The 23,237-nt window shown below is 44.3% G+C and overlaps 1 protein-coding gene across 3 annotated transcripts in view; it reads left to right on the top strand.

Moving 5' to 3' along the window:
- Nucleotides 1–23,237, top strand: part of LOC120998079 (glutathione S-transferase alpha-4-like) — a 46,698-nt gene that overhangs the window by 13,256 nt on the left and 10,205 nt on the right. Inside the window, exons 1-5 of one of the 3 annotated variants that reach the window (XM_040428563.1) lie at nt 11,549–11,703; nt 16,049–16,146; nt 16,222–16,273; nt 19,446–19,578; nt 20,806–20,947. In XM_040428563.1, the coding sequence (XP_040284497.1) occupies nt 16,060–16,146; nt 16,222–16,273; nt 19,446–19,578; nt 20,806–20,947 (414 nt within the window). In that variant the 5' untranslated portion in view covers nt 11,549–11,703; nt 16,049–16,059. Of the gene's footprint in view, nt 1–11,548; nt 11,704–14,654; nt 14,894–16,048; nt 16,147–16,221; nt 16,274–19,445; nt 19,579–20,805; nt 20,948–23,237 lie in introns of those variants that run through there. The other 2 variants (XM_040428564.1, XM_040428562.1) reach the window with 2 other exon arrangements.

Below are 23,237 nucleotides of genomic sequence, written 5' to 3'. Positions count from 1 at the left end.
AAGGAAAAACAGAACATAATTAGAATAAATGTGTACATTTTCAAGCATCAACCTAGGCCAGACCTACCGTTTTTTGGCAAGAGCTCACCAATCCTAAAAGCACAGTACAGAAAAGCAGAGCCTCATAATCACTCACAAACCACTGCTGTAGCTTTACACAAAGCAGCAAATAAACCAGGTGAGATAGGACACCTACTATCGGGGGAACAGTTACCTCTCTTATAACCCTTTAAAATTTGCTTCACCATGAAATAATCCAGGAAAGAAGGAACACCCAGAACCTTGAGAAAAAAAGGACACACCTGATAAAATCCGAACAACAGTTGCATGAGCCAAATAAACCTTAAGAAGGGACAGACAAAATGCCAATGCAGAAACCTCATTACCGACAAAAGGAGACCAACCTCTACATTCCACAAATTGACACCAATGACTCCATGAACGGACATAATCTGACCACGTGGATGGGGCTACTGAGGATTGCAGATAAGACATACCTAAGATCCAACAGATGTGGAGGGCACACCTCCCCTTCCAAATCAGCCCCACTCACCAACGAGCGAAATCTCTGAAACTGAAAGCGGGAAAGAGCATCAGCAATTGAGTTATCTATGCCTAGAATATGACGTGCTTTCAACCAAATATTCAATTCTAAACAGAGAAGAACTAAATGACGCAGTAGCGTCACCATCAGTGGACATTTTGAGGACAGACAATTAACAGCAAATAAAACCCCTTTATTATCCGTATGTAGAAAAATTCTTCTATTAGCAAAGAACCTACCCCATAAAACCAGAGCCCCTATTAACAGGGAACAGTTTCAAAACCACAATATTTTTAGTCACGCCATTAGCCACCCAAGATGAGTGCCATTCAGACGAGCACCAGTGACCACTCCAATAAGCCCCAAATCCAAAAGCACCAGCTGCATCAGTGAACAAATCCAAGGGGGCATGATTTTTTAAATCATCCCTGCTATCCTTACACAAACGAACATGAAAAACTGGATTAAGAATACCTGCAATTCTAGACGCTAGCCGCCGACAAAAAACCCGACCCATTGGCATGACTCTAGACGCAAAAGCCAAAAGACCCAACAAAGATTGAATTTCTCTTACTGTTGCTTTCCTTCTACCTAACAGATCAGAAATCAATGAACATATTCTAGTAACTTTCTGCTCAGGAAGACGAAACTCACCCTTTACCGAATCAATAGTAATACCTAAATACTCCAAACAATCAACAAGATAAACAGTTTTTTCAACAGACAAAGGAACACCAAACTCAGAACAAACACAGAAAAAGGAATCTAACAAGTCAGAACAAACTGGGGAGTCAACAGGACCTATAAACAGAAAATAGTCTAGATAGTGCATCACCGCACCTTTCATGCACCTGACAGAGACAACCCATTCACTAAAAGAGGAAAAAGCTTCAAAATAAAAACAAGACACAGAACAACCCATCGGCAAACATTTATCAAAATAAAATAAACCCTGAAACTGAAAACCAAGAGAATTAAAAGAAGAAGGGTGCATAGGCAATAAACGAAAAGCTGACTGAAGGTCGGCCTTCGCCATCAGAGCTCTCTTACCAAATGAGCAAACCATATCAACAGCTAAGTCAAACGTCGCATACTTTACAGAACACAAAGCCTTATCGATTTCGTCATTAAAAGATGCCCCATAAGGGAAGGACAAGTGGTGAATCAATCTGAAGGCATTTGGTTCCCTCTTAGGCACAATACCCAACGGTGAAAGACGAAAATCGATAAAAGGAGGGGAAGGGAAAGGACCAGAAATCCTATCCACCTCCAGCTCCTTCATCAATTTTGTCTGAACCACTAAAGGAAATTGATTTACTGACGAAAGATTATTAACCCATTCACAACCAGAACCTGAAAATGAAGGCAGATGAAAACCAGCAGAAAACCCCTCAAGAAGCAATTCCGCCATCTTGCGATCTGGATATTGCTTTAGCCACGTACGCATGCTCGCTACATTTACTAGTGTCCAGGCTCTTTGAAACAAACTCTTTTGCAGATGGTTGTGAGGGTAGATTTTTTAACCCCTTAAGGACCGGGCTCTTTTTCAACTTAAGGACCAGGCCATTTTTTGCAAATCTGACCAGTGTCACTTTATGTGTGAATAACTTTTAAACGCTTTTTACTTATCCAGGCCATTCTGAAATTGTTTTTTCGTCCCATGTTGTACTTCATGACACTGGTAAAATGGAGTAAAAAAAAATTCATTTTTATTTATAAAAAAATACCAAATTTACCAAAAATTTGGAAACATTTGCAAATTTCCAAGTTTCAATTTCTCTACTTCTATAATACATAGTAATACCTTCAAAAGTAGTTATTAACCCTTTCATGACCAAGGGTCATTGATGCCCCAGTGTCCAGGTCAAAATTTACAAATCTGACATGCGTCACTTTATGTGGTAATTGCTTTGGAACACTTTTATTTATCCAAGCCATTCTGAGATTGTTTTCTTGTGACATATTGTACTTCATGATAGTCATAAATTTGAGTCACTATATTTATTTACCTTTATTTATGAAAAAATCCCAAATTTATAAAAAAAAAATCAAAATTCACAATTTTCAAAATTTCTATTTCTCTGCTTCTAAAACAGAAAGTCATACCTAATAAAATATTTACTACTTAACATTTCCCATATGTCTACTTTATGTTGGCATCGTTTTGGAAATTTATTTTTATTTTTTTAGGACGTTAGAAGGCTTAGAAGTTTAGAAGCAATTCTTCAAATTTTTAAGGAAATTTCCAAAACCCACTTTTTAAGGACCAGTTCAGGTCTGAAGTCACTTTGTGGGGCTTACATAGTGGAAACCCCCCCATAAATGACCCCATTGTAGAAACTACACCCCTCAAGTTACTCAAAACTGATTTTACAAACTTTGTTAACCCTTTAGGTGTTCCACAAGAATTAAAGGAAAATGGAGATGAAATTTTTAAATTTCACTTTTTTGGCAGATTTTCCATTTTATTACATTTTTTTTCTTTAACACATTGAGGGTTAACAGCCAAACAAAACTCAACATTTATTACCCTGATTCTGCGATTTACAGAAACACCCCACATGTGGTTGTAAACTGATGTAAGGGCGCATGGCAGGGCGCAGAAGGAAAGGAACGCCGTATGGTTTTTGGAAGGCGGATTTTGCTAAACTGGTTTTAGATGCCATGTCCCATTTAAAGCCCCCCTGATGCATCCATACAGTAGAAACTCCCAAAAAGTGACCCTATTTTGGAAACTAGGGGATAAGGTGCCAGTTTTATTGGTACTATTTTGGGGTACATATGATTTTTAATTGCTCTATATTAAGTTTTTTGTGAGGCAAGGTAACTGAAAAATGCCTGTTTTGGCACAGTTTTTTTTTTTTTTTTTACAAGATTCATCTGACAGGGTAGATCATGTGCTATTTTTATAGAGCAGGTTGTCACGGACGCAATGATATCAAATATGTCTACTTTCTTTGATTGTTTGTTTCAGTTTTACATAATAAAGCATTTTTGAAAAAGAAATTATGTTTTTGTGTGTCCATTTTCTGAACGCTATATGTTTTTTATTTTTCTGCCGATCGTCTTGTGCAGGGGCTCGTTTTTTGCAGAAAGAGTTGAGGTTTTTATTGGTACCATTTTTGGGTACATAGGATTTTTTGATCATTCATTATTACACTTTATGGGGCAAGGTGACCAAAAAATTGGCTGTTTTGGAACAGTTTTTATTTATTTATTTTTACAGCGTTTATCTGAGGGGTTAGGTCATGTAACAGTTTTATAGAGAAGATCATTACGGACGTGGCAATACCGAATATGTATACTTTTTCTTATTTATTTAAGTTTTACACAATAATAGCATTTCTGAAACCAAAAAAATTATGTTTTAGTGTCTCCATAGTCTGAGAGCCATAGCTTTTTTATTTTTTGGGCGATTGTCTTAGGGTATCATTTTTTGCGGGATGGGGTAACGGTTTGATTGGTACTATTTTGGGGGTCATAAGCCTTTTTGATCGCTTGCTGTTGCACTTTTTGTGATGTAAGGTTACAAAAATGCCTTTTTTTACACAGTTTTTTTATAATGTTTATCGGACGAGGTCTATCATGTGATATATTTATAGAGACGGTCGTTACGGACGCGGTGATACCTAATATGTGTAGTTTTTTTTTTTTCTTTTTTTTTTTTTATAGGAAAAAGCTATTTATTTTTTTCATTTTTAATTTGTATTTATTTCTTTATTTTTACTTTTATTATTTTCAAAGTTTTTTTTTATCAAGTCCCTCTTGGATCTTGAAGATCCAGTGGGGCTGATGGCTGTACTATACTTTGCAATGCTCTTGCATTGCAAAGTATAATACAATCAGATGCCCTATAGGTGGCAACAGCGGACGCTTTTGCAAAGCGTCCGGTTGCCGCAATCGCAGCGCAGCAGCCCCGATGGTGGAGAGAGGGAGCCCACTCCCTCTATTAACCCCATGGATGCCGCTGCCGCGGAATCTATGGGGTTACAGCAGAGTGTCAGCATAGAGCTTACACTCTCTGCTGATGGCGGCGGCTCAAGAATGGCTCACACACAGCAGGGGGACCGCACGGCATGGGGGCAGCGATGGAAAGGGGGGGTGTCACGGCCAGCATTGAGGGGGCAGGAGGAATGTATGGGGCGGGGAGGGGGCGGACCGCATCAGGGCAGGAGGCAGGACGAGATAAGCGCTTCAGCGGCAGGCGGACACAGGGGGGGGCTTGGAGGGGCACAGATGGGGGGCACAGATCGGGGGGGGCACGAGGACACATTACCTGATTTCAGGCTCTGATCTGCAGAGCGCAGATCAGAGCCTGAAACCGGCATTTTTTCACTGCCGCGATCCGATTGGTTAGTCTGCACAGACTAACCAATCGGATCGATTGTCGGCAAGGGGCCACTCTGATTGGTCCCTTGCCGGCATTACTGAACTGTATGCTGTCCGTGACAGCAGCAGTGCAGGGGCAGAAGCTTTAATCCAAGCGCTTTGCAGCGCTTGGATTAATGAGCTGTCATGACGTCTACACGTGGTAGCTGCACGGGGTATGTGCAGCTATCACGTATATATACAGATTGCGGTCGTGAAGGGGTTAATTTACATTCCCCATATGTCTACTTTATGTTTGGATCATTTTGGAAATGCCATTTTATTTTTTGGGGACGTTACAAGGTTAAGAAGTTTAGAAGCAAATCTTGAACTTTTTCAGAAATGTCAGCGTTTTTATTACATTTTTTAGACTGTGTTCATCTGAGGGGTTAGGTCATGAGAGACATAGTTTGTTTGTTTTTTTGTTTTTTTCTGGACGATTATCAGTGGCTAAATAGAATTAAAATTGGGGAAGGGGATTATAAATTTAGTACTCCATGGAAGTGTGGTACTCCCTGAAGCAACCGTCAATGCAGAGGCCCGGATGATCGGGGCACGTGTCACACTGAGTGGTGGTGTCCTTCCGTATCCCCCTCCTGTGACACACTCTGTACTTTTTTTGGGACCGTCTCTTCTTTCCAGTATAGGGGACCACACCAGGAAAGTGTTGGCCAGGGACGATCCGGGCGCCTCCAGTTCCCGAGGTACTCCGGCCTGCTCTTTCCCGGTCAGAAAAGATCAGGGCCTTGAGGACTGCCTCATAGAACTGGAGGAATTTGCCTGTGTTGCCAGCGCTCCGGGACAGCACAAAAGAGTTGTACAAGGCAACCTGTACCAAGTAGACTGCAACTTTTTTGTACCATGCCCGGGTTTTGCGCATGGTGTTATATGGCTTGAGGACTTGATCAGAGAGATAAACTCCTCCCATATACCGATTGTAGTCGACGATACAATCAGGCTTGAGGACCGTTGCCGCGGTACCTCGCACAGGGACAGGGGTGATGCCGTTACCGTGAATTGTGGACAGTACAAGGACATCCCTCTTGTCCTTATATCTGACCAGCAACAGGTTTCCACTGGTAAGGGCACGGGTCTCACCCCTGGGGATAGGTACCTGGAGGGTGTGGGTAGGGAGGCCGCGTTGATTTTTCCGCATGGTCCCACAAGCGGACATGGATCTGGCGGCGAGGGACTGGAACAAAGGGATACTAGTATAAAAGTTATCAACGTACAGGTGGTAACCCTTATCTAGCAGTGGGTGCATAAGGTCCCACACAAGTTTCCCGCTAACACCCAGAGTGGGGGGACATTCTGGGGGTTCAATACGGGAATCTCGCCCCTCGTACACACGAAACTTGTAAGTGTACCCTGAGGTACTCTCACAAAGTTTGTACAGCTTCACGCCATACCTCGTCTGCTTAGAGGGAACATACTGGCGGAAAATTAGTCTCCTCTTTAAAGCAATGAGAGACTCATCAACAGCGACCTCCCTACCAGGTACATAGGCCTCCAAAAATTTGGCCCAAAGTGATCGATGAACGGCCTGATTTTGTACAGGCGGTCATAGGCAGGATCACCTCGGGGGGGGACATGCTGCATTATCTGCATAATGCAGGCATTTCCGGATGGCCTGAAAACGGGAACGTGTCATGGCCATACAGTAGAGTGGGGTCTGGTAGAGGATATCCCCACTCCAGTACTGCCTGACACTGGGTTTTTTGACTAGGCCCATGTGCAGCACGAGCCCCCAAAACGTCCTCATCTCGGCTGCACTGACCGGAGTCCAGCCACCGGACCTAGCCAAAAAGGAGCCCGGGTGTTGAGCAATGAACTGTTGGGCGAACTAGTTTGTTTGCTCCACCATCAGATTCACAAAGTGGTCACTGAAAAAAAAACTAAAATAGTCATATTCAGTGAAGCCCACTGTGGGAATCTGGATTCCTGGTTGGCCAACAAAATCAGGAATCACGGGCTCAAAATCCTCTGGGGTACACCATGCAAGTTCACCGGTAGGGGGCTCAGGTGGACTTATCTGGTGGGCCGGAAAACTAGTACGAGCCCCAGAGCTACTCGTACTAGTGTGGGCCACAGGGTCCCTGGCATGGGGGTCTCTTTGCTCCTCCTGACGGCGTCTCGGCCGCCTTGGGGGCTCATCATCATCACTAGATGATGAGGAGGACGCGGATGACAAGAGGAAAGTGGGGTCATCCTCATCCTCACTGGGGCTTTCGGAGTTGGAGGCAAGCAGGGTGTATGCCTCCTCAGCCGAGAACGTCTGGCGGGCCATAGGGGAGTGTGTGTGTGCATGTGTGGAAAACTTTATTCAATGTGCGTGTGTGTGGGGGCACGGGTGTTTGTGTACTTACCCTAAACCTAACAGAAAAGGAAAAAAAAACGAAATAATAAAAAAAGCCTAAAATAAAAGTGAAAAAAAAATAAAGATTCAAACTCGCTGATCAGCGGTCCGAAGCTGATCAGCAGTGGGGTGGGTGATGCGCTAACAGTGGGCGGACGCTAAGAGTGCCGGCCACAGTCAGCGCATGCACACAAAAAAAAAAAAGTGCTTGCACCACAAACATTTTTTTTGGGGGGGGGGGGGGCGCAAGCTGCAGACACCCGATCAGACACCCGACACCCGATCAGGGTGATGCTGAAAAAAAACACTTTTTTTTCCTAAACTCTCCCTAATCTCCCTGCCTAATCTAAGCTGTCCCTAAACCTGTCCCTAGGTACCTGTGGTGGCTCAGATGGGGGGTGCTGGGCACAGATGAGGGGTGCTGGGCACAGATGAGGGGTGCTGGGCTCCATGAGGCTCCTCTCTCCACGCTCCAGAACGCAGTGTGGAGGAGGAGGCAGAGCTGGGGGAAGTCAACCGCCCAACCAGCCCGCGCAGCCAATCGGAAGCGATCCTGAGAGGTGATGTCACCATCACCTCTCAGGATCTAAGGATGGTGATTGGTGGTGTATTATCACACCACCTATCACCATCCTATTCCGGGTTATCGGGTCACCAGAGACCCGAATAACCCAGAAACGCAGCAAACTGCAGGTCTGAATTGACCTGCGGTTTGCTGCGATCGCCGATACGGGGGGTCACGGCAATGATTTCAGCAGGCTCTCTGTTCCGATCACCGCCCGCCGCGCAGCGGTGATCGGGAATACACAGGGTGTACAGGTACGCCCTGTGTCCTTAAGCACCGGGACATCAGGGCGTACCTGTACGCCCTGTGTCCCCAACAGGTTAAAGCAACGCACCATGGGGTGGCTGCCTCCACAAAATGTACATTCATGTCGATATTTACATGAGGAAGGCCATCGACACAGCGACTCATTGAACGCAAAGCAAGTGCCTTTCCTCAAAGCAGAAGGCTGAGAAACCGCCGAGGACGGCTGCTGTCTAGGAGCGGGAAAGGACGTGCGATGCGGCACCAACAAATTGAGCCACAAACCCACATACTTTGCCCCCCAACGCATGCCAGGGAACACAGACAATTTTTGTCTAACACCTTCATCATATGAGAACCATCCGACTCCTCCAAAACTTTTATAGGCTTCAAAAACATTGTTCAAATGTTGAAATAAACCAGAACATTTCTGAGGGAATTTTTCTCCCATTACGCTACAAAAAAGGCAATAAGCCTGCAACTAATTATTAGAAGTCAGAGGAATCGGACGCAGTCTGTCCTCCTCGTTTTTTTCATCTCGCTTATCCAATTTAAATACAAACTCCTTAGACGCAGGCAACAAAGATAAAATATCCACAAATTTATTTCTCCATATCTTCTCTTTTACGGACATGGACAAATGAAAACCTAAAGGAGATATATCGCAAGGGAGAGCCTCCTTATAGCAAGTCTCCGCCACCCCCCTCCGCTTACAAAATAGTGGAAGAGGGAGGGAACCCTCACTGTCAGAATCCTGACCCTCGCTCTGCCCGGCCGACCGCCACGCAGAAGTAACATCATCCGCCAAAGCTGTCGGCCTAGCAGGTGGAGAGACAGGAAGCATCATACCTTGTAGAGAAGAAAGGATAGAGGACAATGACATAAGAACCGGTGCCAAGCCACTGAGGCACTCACCATCAGCCGATGCCCCAGTCCTGCGAGGAGGGGAAGGCACCTCCAATGTTTAGAAACATAAAAAAAAAAAAATAATAATAACTCGGACAACCCCTTTAAAGATCTGGATTGCCCGATCAACGAGTGTTTGCTCATTCATCAGGTAATTGGCAGCAGTACTATAAGGGCTCACACACAGGAACGTGTGTCGGCCGTGCCGGTATTGCGGCCCGCAAACAGCGCGCACCATATCACGGATGCAGACCCAACGGAACGGAAGGCCATGGCAGCACTACGGAGCACTTCTATGAGATTTCAGTCCGTACCTCCGCACCGCAAAAAAATAGAACATGCTCTAACGTGTGGTTTTTGGTGCATTTCCGCTGCAAAAAACGCACAAAAAACTGCACATATTACTTGCAGATCTCGGCAGATTTCACCCTCTCCTATTGAGACGGGTGAAATCCGCCAGAGAAATCCACTGTATAAATTGACATGCTGTGGATTTCAAATCCACAATACCGCAGCTGTTCTTCTGCTTTTTTTTTTACACAGCTTGTGGATGAGAATTCATCCACTTTGCTGGTACTGTACAATGCTAAGGATTTGGCGCACTAAAATCTGCAACGGAAAATCCACAGCTAATCCATCACATGTGACCTTGACATAAAAATGTAACATAAGCGTGTTTCATCTGTATAAATTTCATGGCACTATCAGAAAATCACACTAAAATCAAGTGCACTTTTTACCACAGTGAAAGGAGGTCATTTATCAACACTGTTGGAAAGGAAAACTGTCTTAGTTGCCTCTAGCAACCAATCAGATTCCACCTTTTATTTTTCAAAGGAGCTCTGCAATATGAAAGGTGGAATCTGATTGGTTGCTAGGGGCAACTCAGCCAGTTTTCCTTCACACTAGTTTTAATAACTCTCCCCCAAAATGTATACCCTCAAGTCAATAGACAGCTTTGGCCAAACTAATAGGGGGTGTGACAACTAAAAGTTCCTAGGGCAGCAGACGCTCTCAATACAGCCTTGCCTGCTTACCCTGATTAACCACAATCTGTGAAAGAAACCATTGTGTCCTGGGCGCATTTCCCTCCCCCAAGAAGTCCATGTTTGTTTTTTATTGCTTTATATAACACAAAACAGACAAGTCTAGTTTAAGCCCCGTGACTCTGTATATACATGGGTGGGTTCACACTAGCGTTAGGGATTCCGTTATGGCTTTCCTTTATAACATGGTTATAACGGAAAATAGCGGAATTCCCAGACAGAATGCAAAACGGAAGCCTTTAAAAGGCAGTCCGTTTGTTTTTCGTCCTAATAGAAGTCTATGGGAAAGCATAACGGATCCGTCTGGGTCCCGTTATGCAAGACGGAAAACAAAGTCCTTTCGACAGGACTTTGTTTTCCGTCTTGCGTAACGGGACCCAGACAGATCCGTTTTGATTCCCATAGACTTCTATTAGGACGGTAAGCAAACGGAATGCCTTTTAAAGGCTTCCGTTTTGCATTCCGTCATAATACAAGTCTAAGGGCAGAAGAACGGATCCATCCTTCCGTCTTATGGACTCCGTTATTTTCCGTTATAACCATGTTATAAAGGAAAGCCATAACGGAATCCCTAACGCTAGTGTGAACCCACCCTAATTGTGTAACTTTTTAAGGTTAGTATGTCAATTTTACCATTCTTCAAGTGTGTTTTATGTTAAAGGATAACTGTCGTATATTTTTTTTTGGGAGAATTGGATTGTGGTGATTAAAGGGAATCTGACACCTATTTTGAGCATATAAAACTGTTAACATAGCAATGTGCAATAAAGTACCTTCATTCCTGCATGTGTCTTCTTTCTTTTATTCAACGTTTCATTTAGATGAAAAAGCGATTTTTCTGATACTCTAATTAAGCCTCAAGGTGCCCAGAGGGGCGTTATTCCTCTCCTCTAGTGCCCAGTAATGCCCCCCTGCAGTGCCCAGCCCGCCTTTCTTCCGAGCCTAAGCACGCCTCCTAAGAAATAAATTTACTCCCACATCCTTGCCGAACGGCGCCGCCCCCTCCACTACGTCATGTAATTTATTCACCCCACCATCCTTGCGTCCTCCTTTCTTGGCCTCCGAAATCCCGCGCAGTCGCAGTATCGCTGACTGCCTGCGCCTGTACGATACTCCTGCTCCAGAGGGCAACAGCGCTCTGATTACGTCACTGGGCTCAGCGCATGCCCAGTGACACTATTGAGGCTGTTGCCCTCAGGAGCCGGGGGGCTATTGTTACTGGCTAGTGAGAGCAGGTGGGATTAGCCTCAGGGTAAGGGCAGTGGCGGCCATCTTAACTGAGATTGCAGTTTTATGCAGACTGGTTGCTAAGGGCTGAATCTTATTAAATATGGGGTAAGTCTAATAGTAACTGATTCTGGAATATCATGTTATTAGTAACTACATATATGAAAATTGAAATTAGGGTCTAAATGTGACAGTTATCCTTTAAGTTGTGAGACACAATCATGTATTTCTGAAAAGTCCTTTCTGTGTTATACTATGTAGCAGCTTTTCTTGCTAGTTATAGCAGTGCTGAGCTGTCCTCATGAGAAAGCTACGTATGAGGATAAATGCCCTCCAATCTGGAGCTGACACTGCAAGAAGCAGGAGCTGTGGAATTTACTGCTCTGTGTCCAGTTCCCTCTGTCACCGAGCCGTCCTTCCTCTAATCTGGGAATTTTCCACTTCTGGGGTACGTATTCATTTGATATGGAGCAGGATTTTACAACATAAAATGACAGCTAATTTATGCATGCATTGTACTGAAAGCATTTTCTCCAATATTCCCCAATACCATACCTCCCAACTTTTGAAAATTGCAAAGAGGGACAATATTAGGGATGAGCGAATCGACTTCGAATGAAACATCCGAAGTCGATTTGCATAAAACTTTGGTCCAATACTGTACGGAGCGAGTACTCCGTACAGTATTAGAATGTATTGGCTCCGATGAGCCGAAGTTATTACTTTGTGGTTGCGCTCAATATAGGTGCAACCAAAACAGGTGAGCATAACTAACCTTCCTGTACTTGGAGGCTACCAGTGCTTGACATACTCACCCTATGAGCGCCTTTTTCTTCTTGTGGCATAGCCATCAGGTTTCTGCTGGGGCTAATGTCTGCCTTGTGACCACAGCATCTGAGGCAGCTTTCCCTGGGTGCACGGTGCTCCTGGCTACTGAACTCCACATCGGAGAGTCTGCAATAGCCTAGGTCAGGGATGGCTAACCTACGGCACTCCAGTTGTGGTAAAACTACATTTCCCACAACTCCATAGAAATTAATGCAGCATGCTGGGAGTCATAGTTTCACCACAGCTGGAGTGCCGGAGGTTAGCCATCACTAGGGTGGCCAGACGTCTGGTTTTCTAGCTCCCTGTCCTCCGTCCGGCGCAGGGCCTGGACGGATACAGGGATGTCCACCCGTTCAGTAGCTCACGCTCAGACAGCAGCACTGCGCTGTTTGAGCGTGAGCTGCAGCAACTGACTGAGGCTTCTCTCAGCCACTAGAGCTGCAGACATGGCTCCCTGTGGCTGACTGAGGGGGAGAGAAGCACCCCAGCTGCCCCCAGCTCACCTTCCATTAAAGGGGTTTTCCCATCTCAGACAATGGGAGCATATCGCTAGGATATGCCCCTATTGTCTGATAGGTGCGGGTCCCACCTCTGGGGCCCAGTCCACACCTACAATGAGAACGGAGCGGAGCACTGGCTCGGCTATTTCCGTCTGCCCCATAGAAATGAATGGAAGCAGGGGCCGTGCATGCACGGTGCGCTCCCATTTACTTCTATGGGAGCAGCGCTTGGTGGTGGACGGAGCCTGGGAAATCTGGGGTCCTCCAGCCACAGCTCTCTCCACTCCGTTCTCGTTGTAGATATCCTAGCGATATCATATGCCCCCATTGCCTGAGATGGGAATACCCCTTTAAGAAGATTCTTCCCTCTCCTCCCCCCATTTTTTCCCCGGGTGGCGATGGGGGCATGGCTTTACGGAGGCAAGACAGGGCGTGGCTTCACAGATGTGGGCGTGGCATGTGAGGTCCGGCTTTCTGGGGTGAAGCCAGTGGCCACCCTAGCCATCACTGGCGTAGGTCTATCTGAAGAAGCTCTTGCTATTGCAGTTGTAGTTCCTATGGAGCCCTGCAGGTGGCAGTGCTCCATAAGAACGTAGCAAATGTAGAATGAATTGCAAAATGCCCAAACTATTAAAATATGAACATATTTATCCCATACGGTGAATGCTGAACAGAAAATATTAAAATGGGCGATTGGCCATTTTTTTTGTCACTTCACCTCCCCAAAAAATTGACTCAAATGTGAACAAAAAGTAATACACACTTCAACATGGTATCAATAAAAACTACAGATTGTCCTGCTAAACAATGAGCCCTCTCACAGATCCGTAAATGTAACTATAGAAAAGTAATGAAAGTCAGAATATGGTGATGAAAAGAAAAATTAAACTTTTTCTAAAGTGTTTATTTTTGTTTGGTATTCAAACACAAGAAAATATATATACATTTAGTACTGTTATAATCATACTGACTCAGTGAATGAAGGTAACAGGTCAGTTTTACTGCACAGGGAACGGCGTAAAAACAAAACCATAAAACTGTGGTGAAATTCTGTTAGTTTTTTTCCGATTCCAGCGCATTTGGAATTTTCATGCCAGCTTCCTACTACATTGTATGCAGTATTAAATGGAACAATTACAAAGGACAACTAAAACACTAAAAACAAGCCCACATGTAGCTATGTGACCGGAAAAATAGTTATGGATCCGGCAAAGCAGGAAGTAAAAAACAGAAACGCAAAAACTGAAAATTCCTTGGAGCTGAAGGGGTTAAATGTATCATGGCTTGCAGAAGGTGCTGACCATGTCCAGGAGAGCGTCTGCTCTTTTCAGTTGTTCTTATGTGGTTTAGGCTACATGCACACGACCGTATGTGTTTTGCGGTCCGCAAATTGCGGATCCGCCAAAAAAAAGGATGACTTTCCGTATGGCATAATGCCTATCCTTCTCCGCAAACTAGAAAAAAATAGGACATGCGCTATTTTTTTTGAGGAGCAATGGAACGGACATACTGATGCGACCAGCACACGGTGTGCTGTCCGCGTTTTTTGCGGACCTATTGAAATGAATGGGTCCGCATCCTATCCGCAAAAAAAAAGGAACGGACACGGAAACAAAATGCGGTCGTGTGCATGAGGCCTTAGGCAACAGAAAAATCGGCCTTTGCACCCCTTGTTTTGCAATGTTTCAACTTGCTGGAATTCCACCTTTGTATTTGCTGACATTGATTCAACAAGAGACGGTGGAAGAACAGCTTCCGCACGTTTCTAGTTACCTTATGGCTGTTGGAGACCTGCACAGATAATGTCGCATGGAGAAGGACTTGAAGTTTTCAAAGACACAGCTAAGGGAAAAGGCTGAAACTAAGCATAGCAGACATGATGACGCTGGCCATGATCAACCATCAAGGTGTGGGGTGTAGAAAATTGGGGGCATGCTTGGTTGTTTACATGCTGACAAATGTAAATTAGTATCACGCAAAGGAATGACTATAGGATAGCCATGCTTTTAGATATTTACTATGAAAATGGAAGATTTTGTTCCTGCTTCCGAAAAGGGAGGCAAGATTGGTGTACTACCGGGATATGCTCTGTACCCAGTCTGCTGGCTGCATATCTGACCAGAAGGCCGCTCTCTGCACCCTGTTGAAGTCACTGCTGCACCGCCTCTGCCAGTGCTACCACTTCAACAAGTAGCAGCAGCCAATACAGTTTGCTGAAGATGATGGAGCAGTTTTTTCATCTGCTGCACCAACTGACACACATTGTTCACTTCCATGGAATACAAATGTATCATGAGTTCCCATCTAAATGTAAGTTTGAAGTAATCGATATTTGCTTCCTTCTATTTTTCCTTAGGCCCCTTTCACACGAGCGAGTATTCCGCGCGGATGCGATGCGGGAGGTGAACGCATTGCACCCGCACTGAATACTGGCCCCTCTCATTTCTATGGGGCTGTGCACACGAGCGGTGATTTTCACGCATCACTTTTGCGTTGCGTGAAAATCGCAGCATGCTCCTCTTTGTGCGTTTTTCACGTAACGCAGGCCCCATAGAAATGAATGGGGTTGCGTGAAAATCGCAAGCATCCGGAAGCAAGTGCGGATGCGGTGCGATTTTCACGCACGGTTGCTAGGAGACGATCGGGATGGAGACCCGAACCTTATTATTTCCCCTTATAACATGGTTATAAGGGAAAATAATAGCATTCTGAATACAGAATACTTAGTAAAACAGGGCTGGAGGGGTTAAAAAAAAAAAAAAAGTCATTTAACTCACCTTTATCCACTTGCTCGCGTAGCCGGCATCTCCGTCTGACTCTTTTACTGTATAGGACCTGTGGAGAGCATTAACTATAGTTTAAGGACCTGGGATGACGTCACTCTGGTCATCACATGGTACGTCACATGATCTTTTACCATGGTGATTCACCATGGTAAAAGATCATGTGACGTACCATGTGATGACCATAGTGACGTCATCCCAGGTCCTTAAACTATAGTTAACGCTCTCCACAGGTCCTATACAGTAAAAGAGTCAGACGGAGATGCCCGGCATCGCGAGCAAGTGGATTAAGGTGAGTTAAATGATTTTTTATTTTTTTTAACCCCCTCCAGCCCTGTTTTACTAAGCATTCTGTATTCAGAATGCTATTATTTTCCCTTATAACCATGTTATAAGGGAAAATAATACTATTTACAGAACACCGATCCCAAGCCCGAACTTCTGTAAAGAAGTTCGGGTTTGGGTACCAAACACGCGCGATTTTTCTCACGTGAGTGCAAAACGCATTACAATGTTTTGCACTCGCGCGGAAAAATCGCGGGTGTTCCCGCAACGCACCCGCACATTTTTCCGCAACGCCCGTGTGAAAGAGGCCTTAGACTAAAAAGTTTCTTTTGTTAACAGCTTTGTTCTCCAGATATCAGCAAGTAACTGTTTTATTCTTATTTTAACACCTGAATAGAACATAGGAAGATGTCTGGAAAAGTCAAGTTATACTACTTCTATGGCAGAGGTAAAATGGAGTCCGTACGCTGGCTGCTTGCAACGGCTGGTGTTGAGGTTTGTTTCTCTAGTGTTCCTAACAATCAATGTAGCAGAAGTGTATTATTTTCAGAAATGTGTTTTCTTTTTCAGTTCGAAGAAGAGATTTTGGAAACAAGGGAACAATATAAAGCATTAGTTCGAGGTATTCTTTTTTTATATAGTATTTAAATTCTACTTATGAGTTGTCATCTGATTTATAGAAGTTTTCTATAGTTTGTATTTCTACTAGTTTGATGCACAACCAAAGTCTAAGGCCTCTTTCACACGGGCGTTGCGGGAAAAGGTGCGGGTGCGTTGCGGGAACATGCACATTTTTCCGCGCGAGTGCAAAACATTGTAATGCGTTTTGCACTCGCGTGAGAAAAATCGCGCATGTTTGGTACCCAAACCCGAACTTCTTCACAGAAGTTCGGGCTTGGGATCGGTGTTCTGTAGATTGTATTATTTTCCCTTATAACATGGTTATAAGGGAAAATAATAGCATTCTGAATACAGAATGCATAGTAAAATAGGGCTGGAGGGGTTAAAAAAAAATAAAAAAAAATTAAACTCACCTTAATCCACTTGATCGCGGCCCGGCATCTACTTCTGTCTCCTTCTTTGCTGATTGCAGGAAAAGGACCTGTGGTGACGTCACTCCGGTCATCACATGGTCCATCACATGATCTTTTACCATGGTTCACACTAACATACCGGCTTCCATTCTTAAAGTGAACCTGTCACCACCAAAATGGCCCCCTAACTGCCTGGAGTTTTGGTCATGTCCCCAATGATGTTTGTGTTTATTTCATCTAAAGGATAACTTTGCTAGAAAACCACTTTATTCCCCCTTTGCTCTGTAGGCAAATGGACCCTTTGAAGTCAAGGTGGCAGCGGTCTTGACACTAAGGCCCCTTGCAGACGAGCGTTTCCGGATGCGTTGAGGATGCGTTCAGTGAAAATTGCGCAATTTCGCAGGCAAAGTCATTCAGTTTTGCCTGTGATAGTGGTCAGTTGTTCAGTTTTTTCCGTGCGGGTGCAATGCGTTTTGATGCGTTTTGCACCCGTGTGATAAAAAACTGAATGTATACAAACAACATCTCTTAGCAACCATCTGTGAAAAACGCATCGCATCCGCACTTGCTTGCGGATGCGATTCGATTTTCACGCAGCTCCATTCACTTCTATGGGGCCAGGGTTGCGTGAAAATCGCAGAATATAGAGCATGTTGCGATTTTCACGCAACGCACAAGTGATGCGTGAAAACCAACGCACATGTACACAGCCCCATAGAAGTAAATGGGTCCGGATTCCGTGCGAGCACATTGCGTTCGCATCACGCATTGCACGCGCGCGGAATACTCGCTCATGAGAAAGGGGCCTAAAAGTCATGCCCAAATACTTCCTCATCACTCATAATTGACATCTCTGTGCTGAATGTACATCAGATGTGATGCTCCTGAGGTCCTATGCAGGAGCCATCATCTAGCACAGGGATGTCCATCAAGAGTGAAGAGGCAGGATTGGAGTGCGGCAAGCCTTATCTGCATCTGAAGACATTCATTTGTTGGGCAAGTGTTGGGCTCTGTTCACACTAACATAATGGCTTCCATTTTTGGAAACTTGACTTCAAATGGTCGATTTGCATACAGCACAAGGGGTACTCCATCAGATGGACTAACCTCAAACATCATTGGGAACATGATGACCAGAACAGTGAGTACTCTGGGCGGTCGGGGAGCCATTATGGTGGTGACAGTTTCCTTTTAACAGAGGCTTGACAGTTAAAATGGATCCCAACAAATCCCGTGAATACCCAGTTGCCATGTAATGGGGTCCATCAGGTTTCAGTCTGTGTTCAAGTATTTCTTAAGCCTCATGCAGACGTCAGTGTTCCACGGACGTGTGCTGTACGTGTTCTCCACGGACAGCACACGTCCCCATTCATTTTAATGTGTGTATTCACACATCGGTGTTTCAGCATGGTCCGTGGGTCCGTTTTTTTTACCACGGATGCATGCTCTATTTTGTCACTGTTCACGGATCCATCCGCCCATTATAGTCTATGGGTCTGTGAAAACCACGGATGCCATCCGTGTTGCATCCGTGTTTCACGGATCATTAACAAGAGATTCTTTGAAAAAAAAATTTCAGCTGTTGAGTGTTAGTGAAACACGGATGCAACACGGACAGCAAAAAATGGACCCACGGACCCAACACGGATCTGTCACGGGAGAAAACACGGATTGAACACGGTCCGCGTTACCACTGATCCAAAACTGACACGGACGTCTGCATGAGGCATTATTCTAAGAATTGTGCTGTTCTTCCCATCAAGAATACCTGATGTTACTGCAGCATCAAGCAGAAATCTGAATACAGGCCTTAGCTGTAACAGATACCGTAACTTCCAACCAGTCAATAATAAGAAAACAAAGTTGTTGAAAAGTACTCCGATTATATAGGTGAAACTCGAAAAATTTGAATATCGTGCAAAGTTCATTTATTTCAGTAATGCAATTTAAAAGGTGAAACTAACATATGAGATCGACTCATTACATGCAAAGCGAGATATTTCAAGCCTTTATTTGTTATAATTTGGATGACTATGGCTTACAGCTTATGAAACCCCAAAGTCACAATTTTGAGGTACCCTTTGCTCAGAGGGTATGGATTACTTAGCCGACTAGAGTGTGACACTGAAATAAATGGACTTTTTGCACGATATTCACATTTTTTGAGTTTCGCCTGTATATCTGTATAATGTGGAAATTGATGCTCAGAAGTGAAAATACCCTTTAAAGGGGCTTTCCCAGATTTAAAAGGGTATTCCCATCTGGGCCATTTAGGGCAAATCAATACTTCCCTCTGTAGAACAACAGGGTCCTGAAGTGAATGGAGAAAGACGAACATGCATGGCTACCTTCCATTCACCGCTATGGCGCTTCCGAAAATAGGTAAGCGATGGCTTGGATATTTTCAGAAGTCCCATAGTGATGGATAGAGGGACAGCCATGCTTGTGCGAATTGCACTCCATTCACGGTGGAGCCCTGTTCTGGAGATAGGAGCAGGTCCCATAGGTTGGACCACACTTATCTGACATTTATGGCATATCCTATTTGTATAGGTCACCAATATTTAAAGGGGTTGTACTGTCTTTACTATAGGACATCAGATTGATGAGGGTCCTACTCTCAGCGCCCCCATGACCAGCTCACAGAAGGAGCTGCGGTCTAGGTCAGCTATCACAGCCCTGCGCTACATTTATACATGCTATACTGTGTGCTAGCTATTCGCCATTTTTACGTTTATGTTCTGTAATCTATATTTTCAGATGGATTCCTGTTGTTTCATCAAGTACCAATGGTGGAAATTGATGGAATGAAACTTGTTCAGAGTAAAGCTATTCTCCAGTACATTGCTGCAAAGTACAATCTTTATGGGAAGGACCTGAAGGAGAGAGCGCTGTATGACCTAACTATATTATACCTTTATTTTATTTATTATATTATTTTCCATTACAGTTCAGTCATGAAACGTTAAGGGGATAATCCAATATCAAATAGTACATGGCAGTCTCTTTCTAGCGCTGTACAGAGATATCCCTATTCATTGCTCCAATTGTTCTGCTAGATTTATCTCAAGCTTGGACCTTAGAGTGCGTGTCCTGTCTACGGGAGCTGGTAGCAGGTGAAGGATGGAAATGAGCATGTACGTTCACCTCAGTGAGCAGGGTAGAGAAATTACAAAAAGAGCAAACAGCAGGTGGCGCTATAAAGATAGATTTAAAGAGGACCTTTCACCGATTATTACACTATGAACTAACTATACAGACATGTGGAGCGGCACCCGGGGATCTCCCTGCAGTTACTATTATCCCTGGGCGCCGCTCCGTTCTCCCGTTATGCCCTCCGGTATCTCCGCTCACTAAGTTATAGTAGGCGGAGATTCCAGTCCCTAAGTTATGGTAGGCGGAGTCTGCCCTTGTTCTGCTCTAGCGCTGGCCAATCGCAGCGCAGAGCTCACAGCCTGGGAGGTTATTTTCTCCCAGGCTGTGAGCTCTTCAATGCGATTGGCCAGCGCTACAGAAGAACAAGGGCAGACTCCGCCTACCATAACTTAGGGAACGGAGATACCGGAGGACATAGCAGGAGAACGGAGCGGCGCCCGGGGATAATAGTAAGTGCAGGGAGATCCCCGGGCGCTGCTCCACATGTCTGTATAGTTAGTTCATAGGGTAAGAATCGGTGAAAGGTCCTCTTTAAGTAAATAACAGTCACTATACTAAATTCTTAATTGCATGCAATTACAAAAGTATTCAGAGCTAGGTGCTGGTTTGAAAAATGTAGCTTTTTTGGGGGGGACAACTCCTTTAACCAATTTAGGACTAATATATGTGTCAAGGAGGCTGTATGAGCACACACAGACCCATATGGCTTCATACTGCGGAGCCATATGGGAATCTATTTGCTGCTGTGCTATGCTCCATCAAGTGCTGTATATAAGGTGCTATTACCCCTTGAAGCAATGCTTCTGGAGGAGAATACCTCTGCACATACGCCATCTGACAACGCATTTGTTTGGGTGCCTTAGTATGAGTAATCTCACTAAAAAGTTTCGGACTATAATGGAATATTCAGAATAAGTCTCTACAGTATTCTGCAACATAATATCTTTTATTTTCATGTTTTTAGGATTGATATGTATGTGGGAGGTACTACAGATTTTATGGAGATGATCATGGAGTACCCATTCATTCAGCCAGAGATGAAAGAAGAACACCTCAACAACATTGTGCAAAAAGGCAAAAACAGATACTTTCCAGTTTATGAAAAGGTAAAGTCGTCGTCGCTTCCTTCGCTTTGCTAATACAACCTAAAATAGTCAACGTAAGGGTTCATGGGATTATTTTATCATGTGGAGTCCTCTGAAGATCAATATACTATACTACTGTGGTGCCATGTAAGTAAATAGTCCGGACACGAGGGTGCCATGTCATGTGCAGCTTATCGAATTAGTAAAAAGCAGAGAAACCACTTATCTCCACAGTTTTTACTTTAGAAAAAAGCTACAATGTGTATAGATTTCAGTCATCAAAGAAGAATGTAAAGAATCAAAAAATAAACCTCAATTGCACCATCCAGTGGTTTCCTCTATAATCAGATATTAGCGAAAATCAGGCAATTGCATTATAATTCTCGGGAATATCCCATAACAGTAGCTTAGATTTATAACCCTTTGCAGCCACAGCCAGCTTTAGCCTTCCTTTTGCTTTTTTTTTATCTCTGTCTTCTGAGAGCCATTACTTTTTTTTCCATCGGTGTATCCATTTGAAGGTCGTAAAGTGCGCCTAAAAAATGCAATGTTCTCCATTCAGAAAGCATTAGAATAAAACTGATCAGTTTTTTTTTCCGGTATTGAGCCCCTGTGACGGAACTCAATACCGGAAAAGAATAAAGCTAGTGTGAAAGTACTCTAGGGAAGAGCAATGGCATTAGTGATCGCTCCTCCCCATACTAAGGAGGAGATCGCTGCATGTAATAGTATTTTTTCTGTTATGCTCGAAAAGGGCGTAAAAAACTGTCTGATAGTAAGCAAGTCAATAGTTGGTATGGAGAAAGGTGTCTATTCCTGCACCACATTTATCATCCATCCTGAGCCCCTGTGATAAATCTGGAGCAGGTCTAGACAGCCGGTCTAAGCTTATGTCATTTATAGGATTAGTAAATCTGGTCCTTTTTTACCCTGATTCATCATGCCATTGCTCTAGAATTCTGGATTCAAAAAGTCACAAAATAGGGCTTTTGCAACTTTTTCGGCTCACTTGCGCAAATACTTTGACTTGTTGCATTTTTATACCACTCACTCCAGTTTTGAAATATGGGTGGGAAAGTGGGTGTGGCTAGCTATGTTAATAAGTTTCACTCCAGATTAAGGCCTTAGGCTAGGTCTACACGACGACATTTGTCGCGCGACATTTTGTTGCACCAATGTCGCGTGACAATTTTTATAATGGTAGTCTATGGTGTCGCACTGCAACATGCGACATGCTGCGACTGCGACGCGACAGTCGCAAAAAATCCATTCGAGATTACCATTATAAAAATTGTCGCACGACATTGGTGCAACAAAATGTTGCTATAAAAATGTTGCCGTATTGTGGCCCGGGCAACGGCACTACGGCACTACGGAGTGCTTCCGTGGTGTTTCTGTCCGTACCTCCGCACCGCTAAAAAATAGAACATGTTCTATGTTTTCACGGTGCAGACGGATCACGGACCCATTCAAGTTGAATGGGTCTCGATCCGTCCAGGCCGCCATATGGATGTTGCCCGTGCATTGGGGATCACAAATTGCAGTCCCCAATGCATGGAACGGCCGCACAACGGCCGTGTGCATGAGGCCTAAAGGGGTTTTCTGAGATTTTTTTTACTGATGACCTGTCTTCGGGATAGGTCATCAGTATCTGATCAGTGAGGGGTCCGAAACCTGACACTTCCACCAATCAGCTGTTTGAGAAGGCAGCTGTGAGCGCCGCAGACTTCTCTCTGCTTTTCCTAGGCAAAATTATGACACGTTCATGTGTCACAAGGCCTAGGCGCAGTTCAGCCCCATTCAAGTGAATGCCAAGCACCGCCGGTATACGGTGCTGTGCTTGGTGAGCTGTAAGGAGGCTGCCTTCTCAAAGCAGCTGATCGACGGGGGTCCTTGGTATCCACGATCAGATACTGATGACCTATCTAGAAGACAGATCATCAGTAAAAAAAAAATCTCATAACACCCTTTTAATTTAATCATTAAGACCTTTTTGAAAAGTCAGTAGGGGGTGGAGTAGGAAAACTGGAGTAACTTTTCTAGACAAAAGTGTTAGGTTTAAAGGGGTTGTCTGAGTCATTTTTTGTTCTTTGTATGTTTCTAACTAGGCAAATGTAAGGGCTTTACAATTCACTTACTTTATCAGTTGCTGCTTTCTCAGACTTCACTGAGGGTCACATGACCTGTGATGTCAGCTGCACTCCCTGCTCTGATGATGTCTGGTTCACTAGCCTGAGGAGAAGATATTAGTCTGTACACAAGACATCACTGTGCTGGCCACGCCCCTCAGCACTAGCTTGAGCTGCTGCTG

This window comes from Bufo bufo, chromosome 4, assembly GCF_905171765.1.
Source record: "Bufo bufo chromosome 4, aBufBuf1.1, whole genome shotgun sequence".
Lineage (NCBI taxonomy): Eukaryota > Metazoa > Chordata > Amphibia > Anura > Bufonidae > Bufo > Bufo bufo.
The sequence above is the reverse complement of the archived record's forward strand: the minus strand, read 5'-3'. Positions and strand labels throughout refer to the sequence as shown.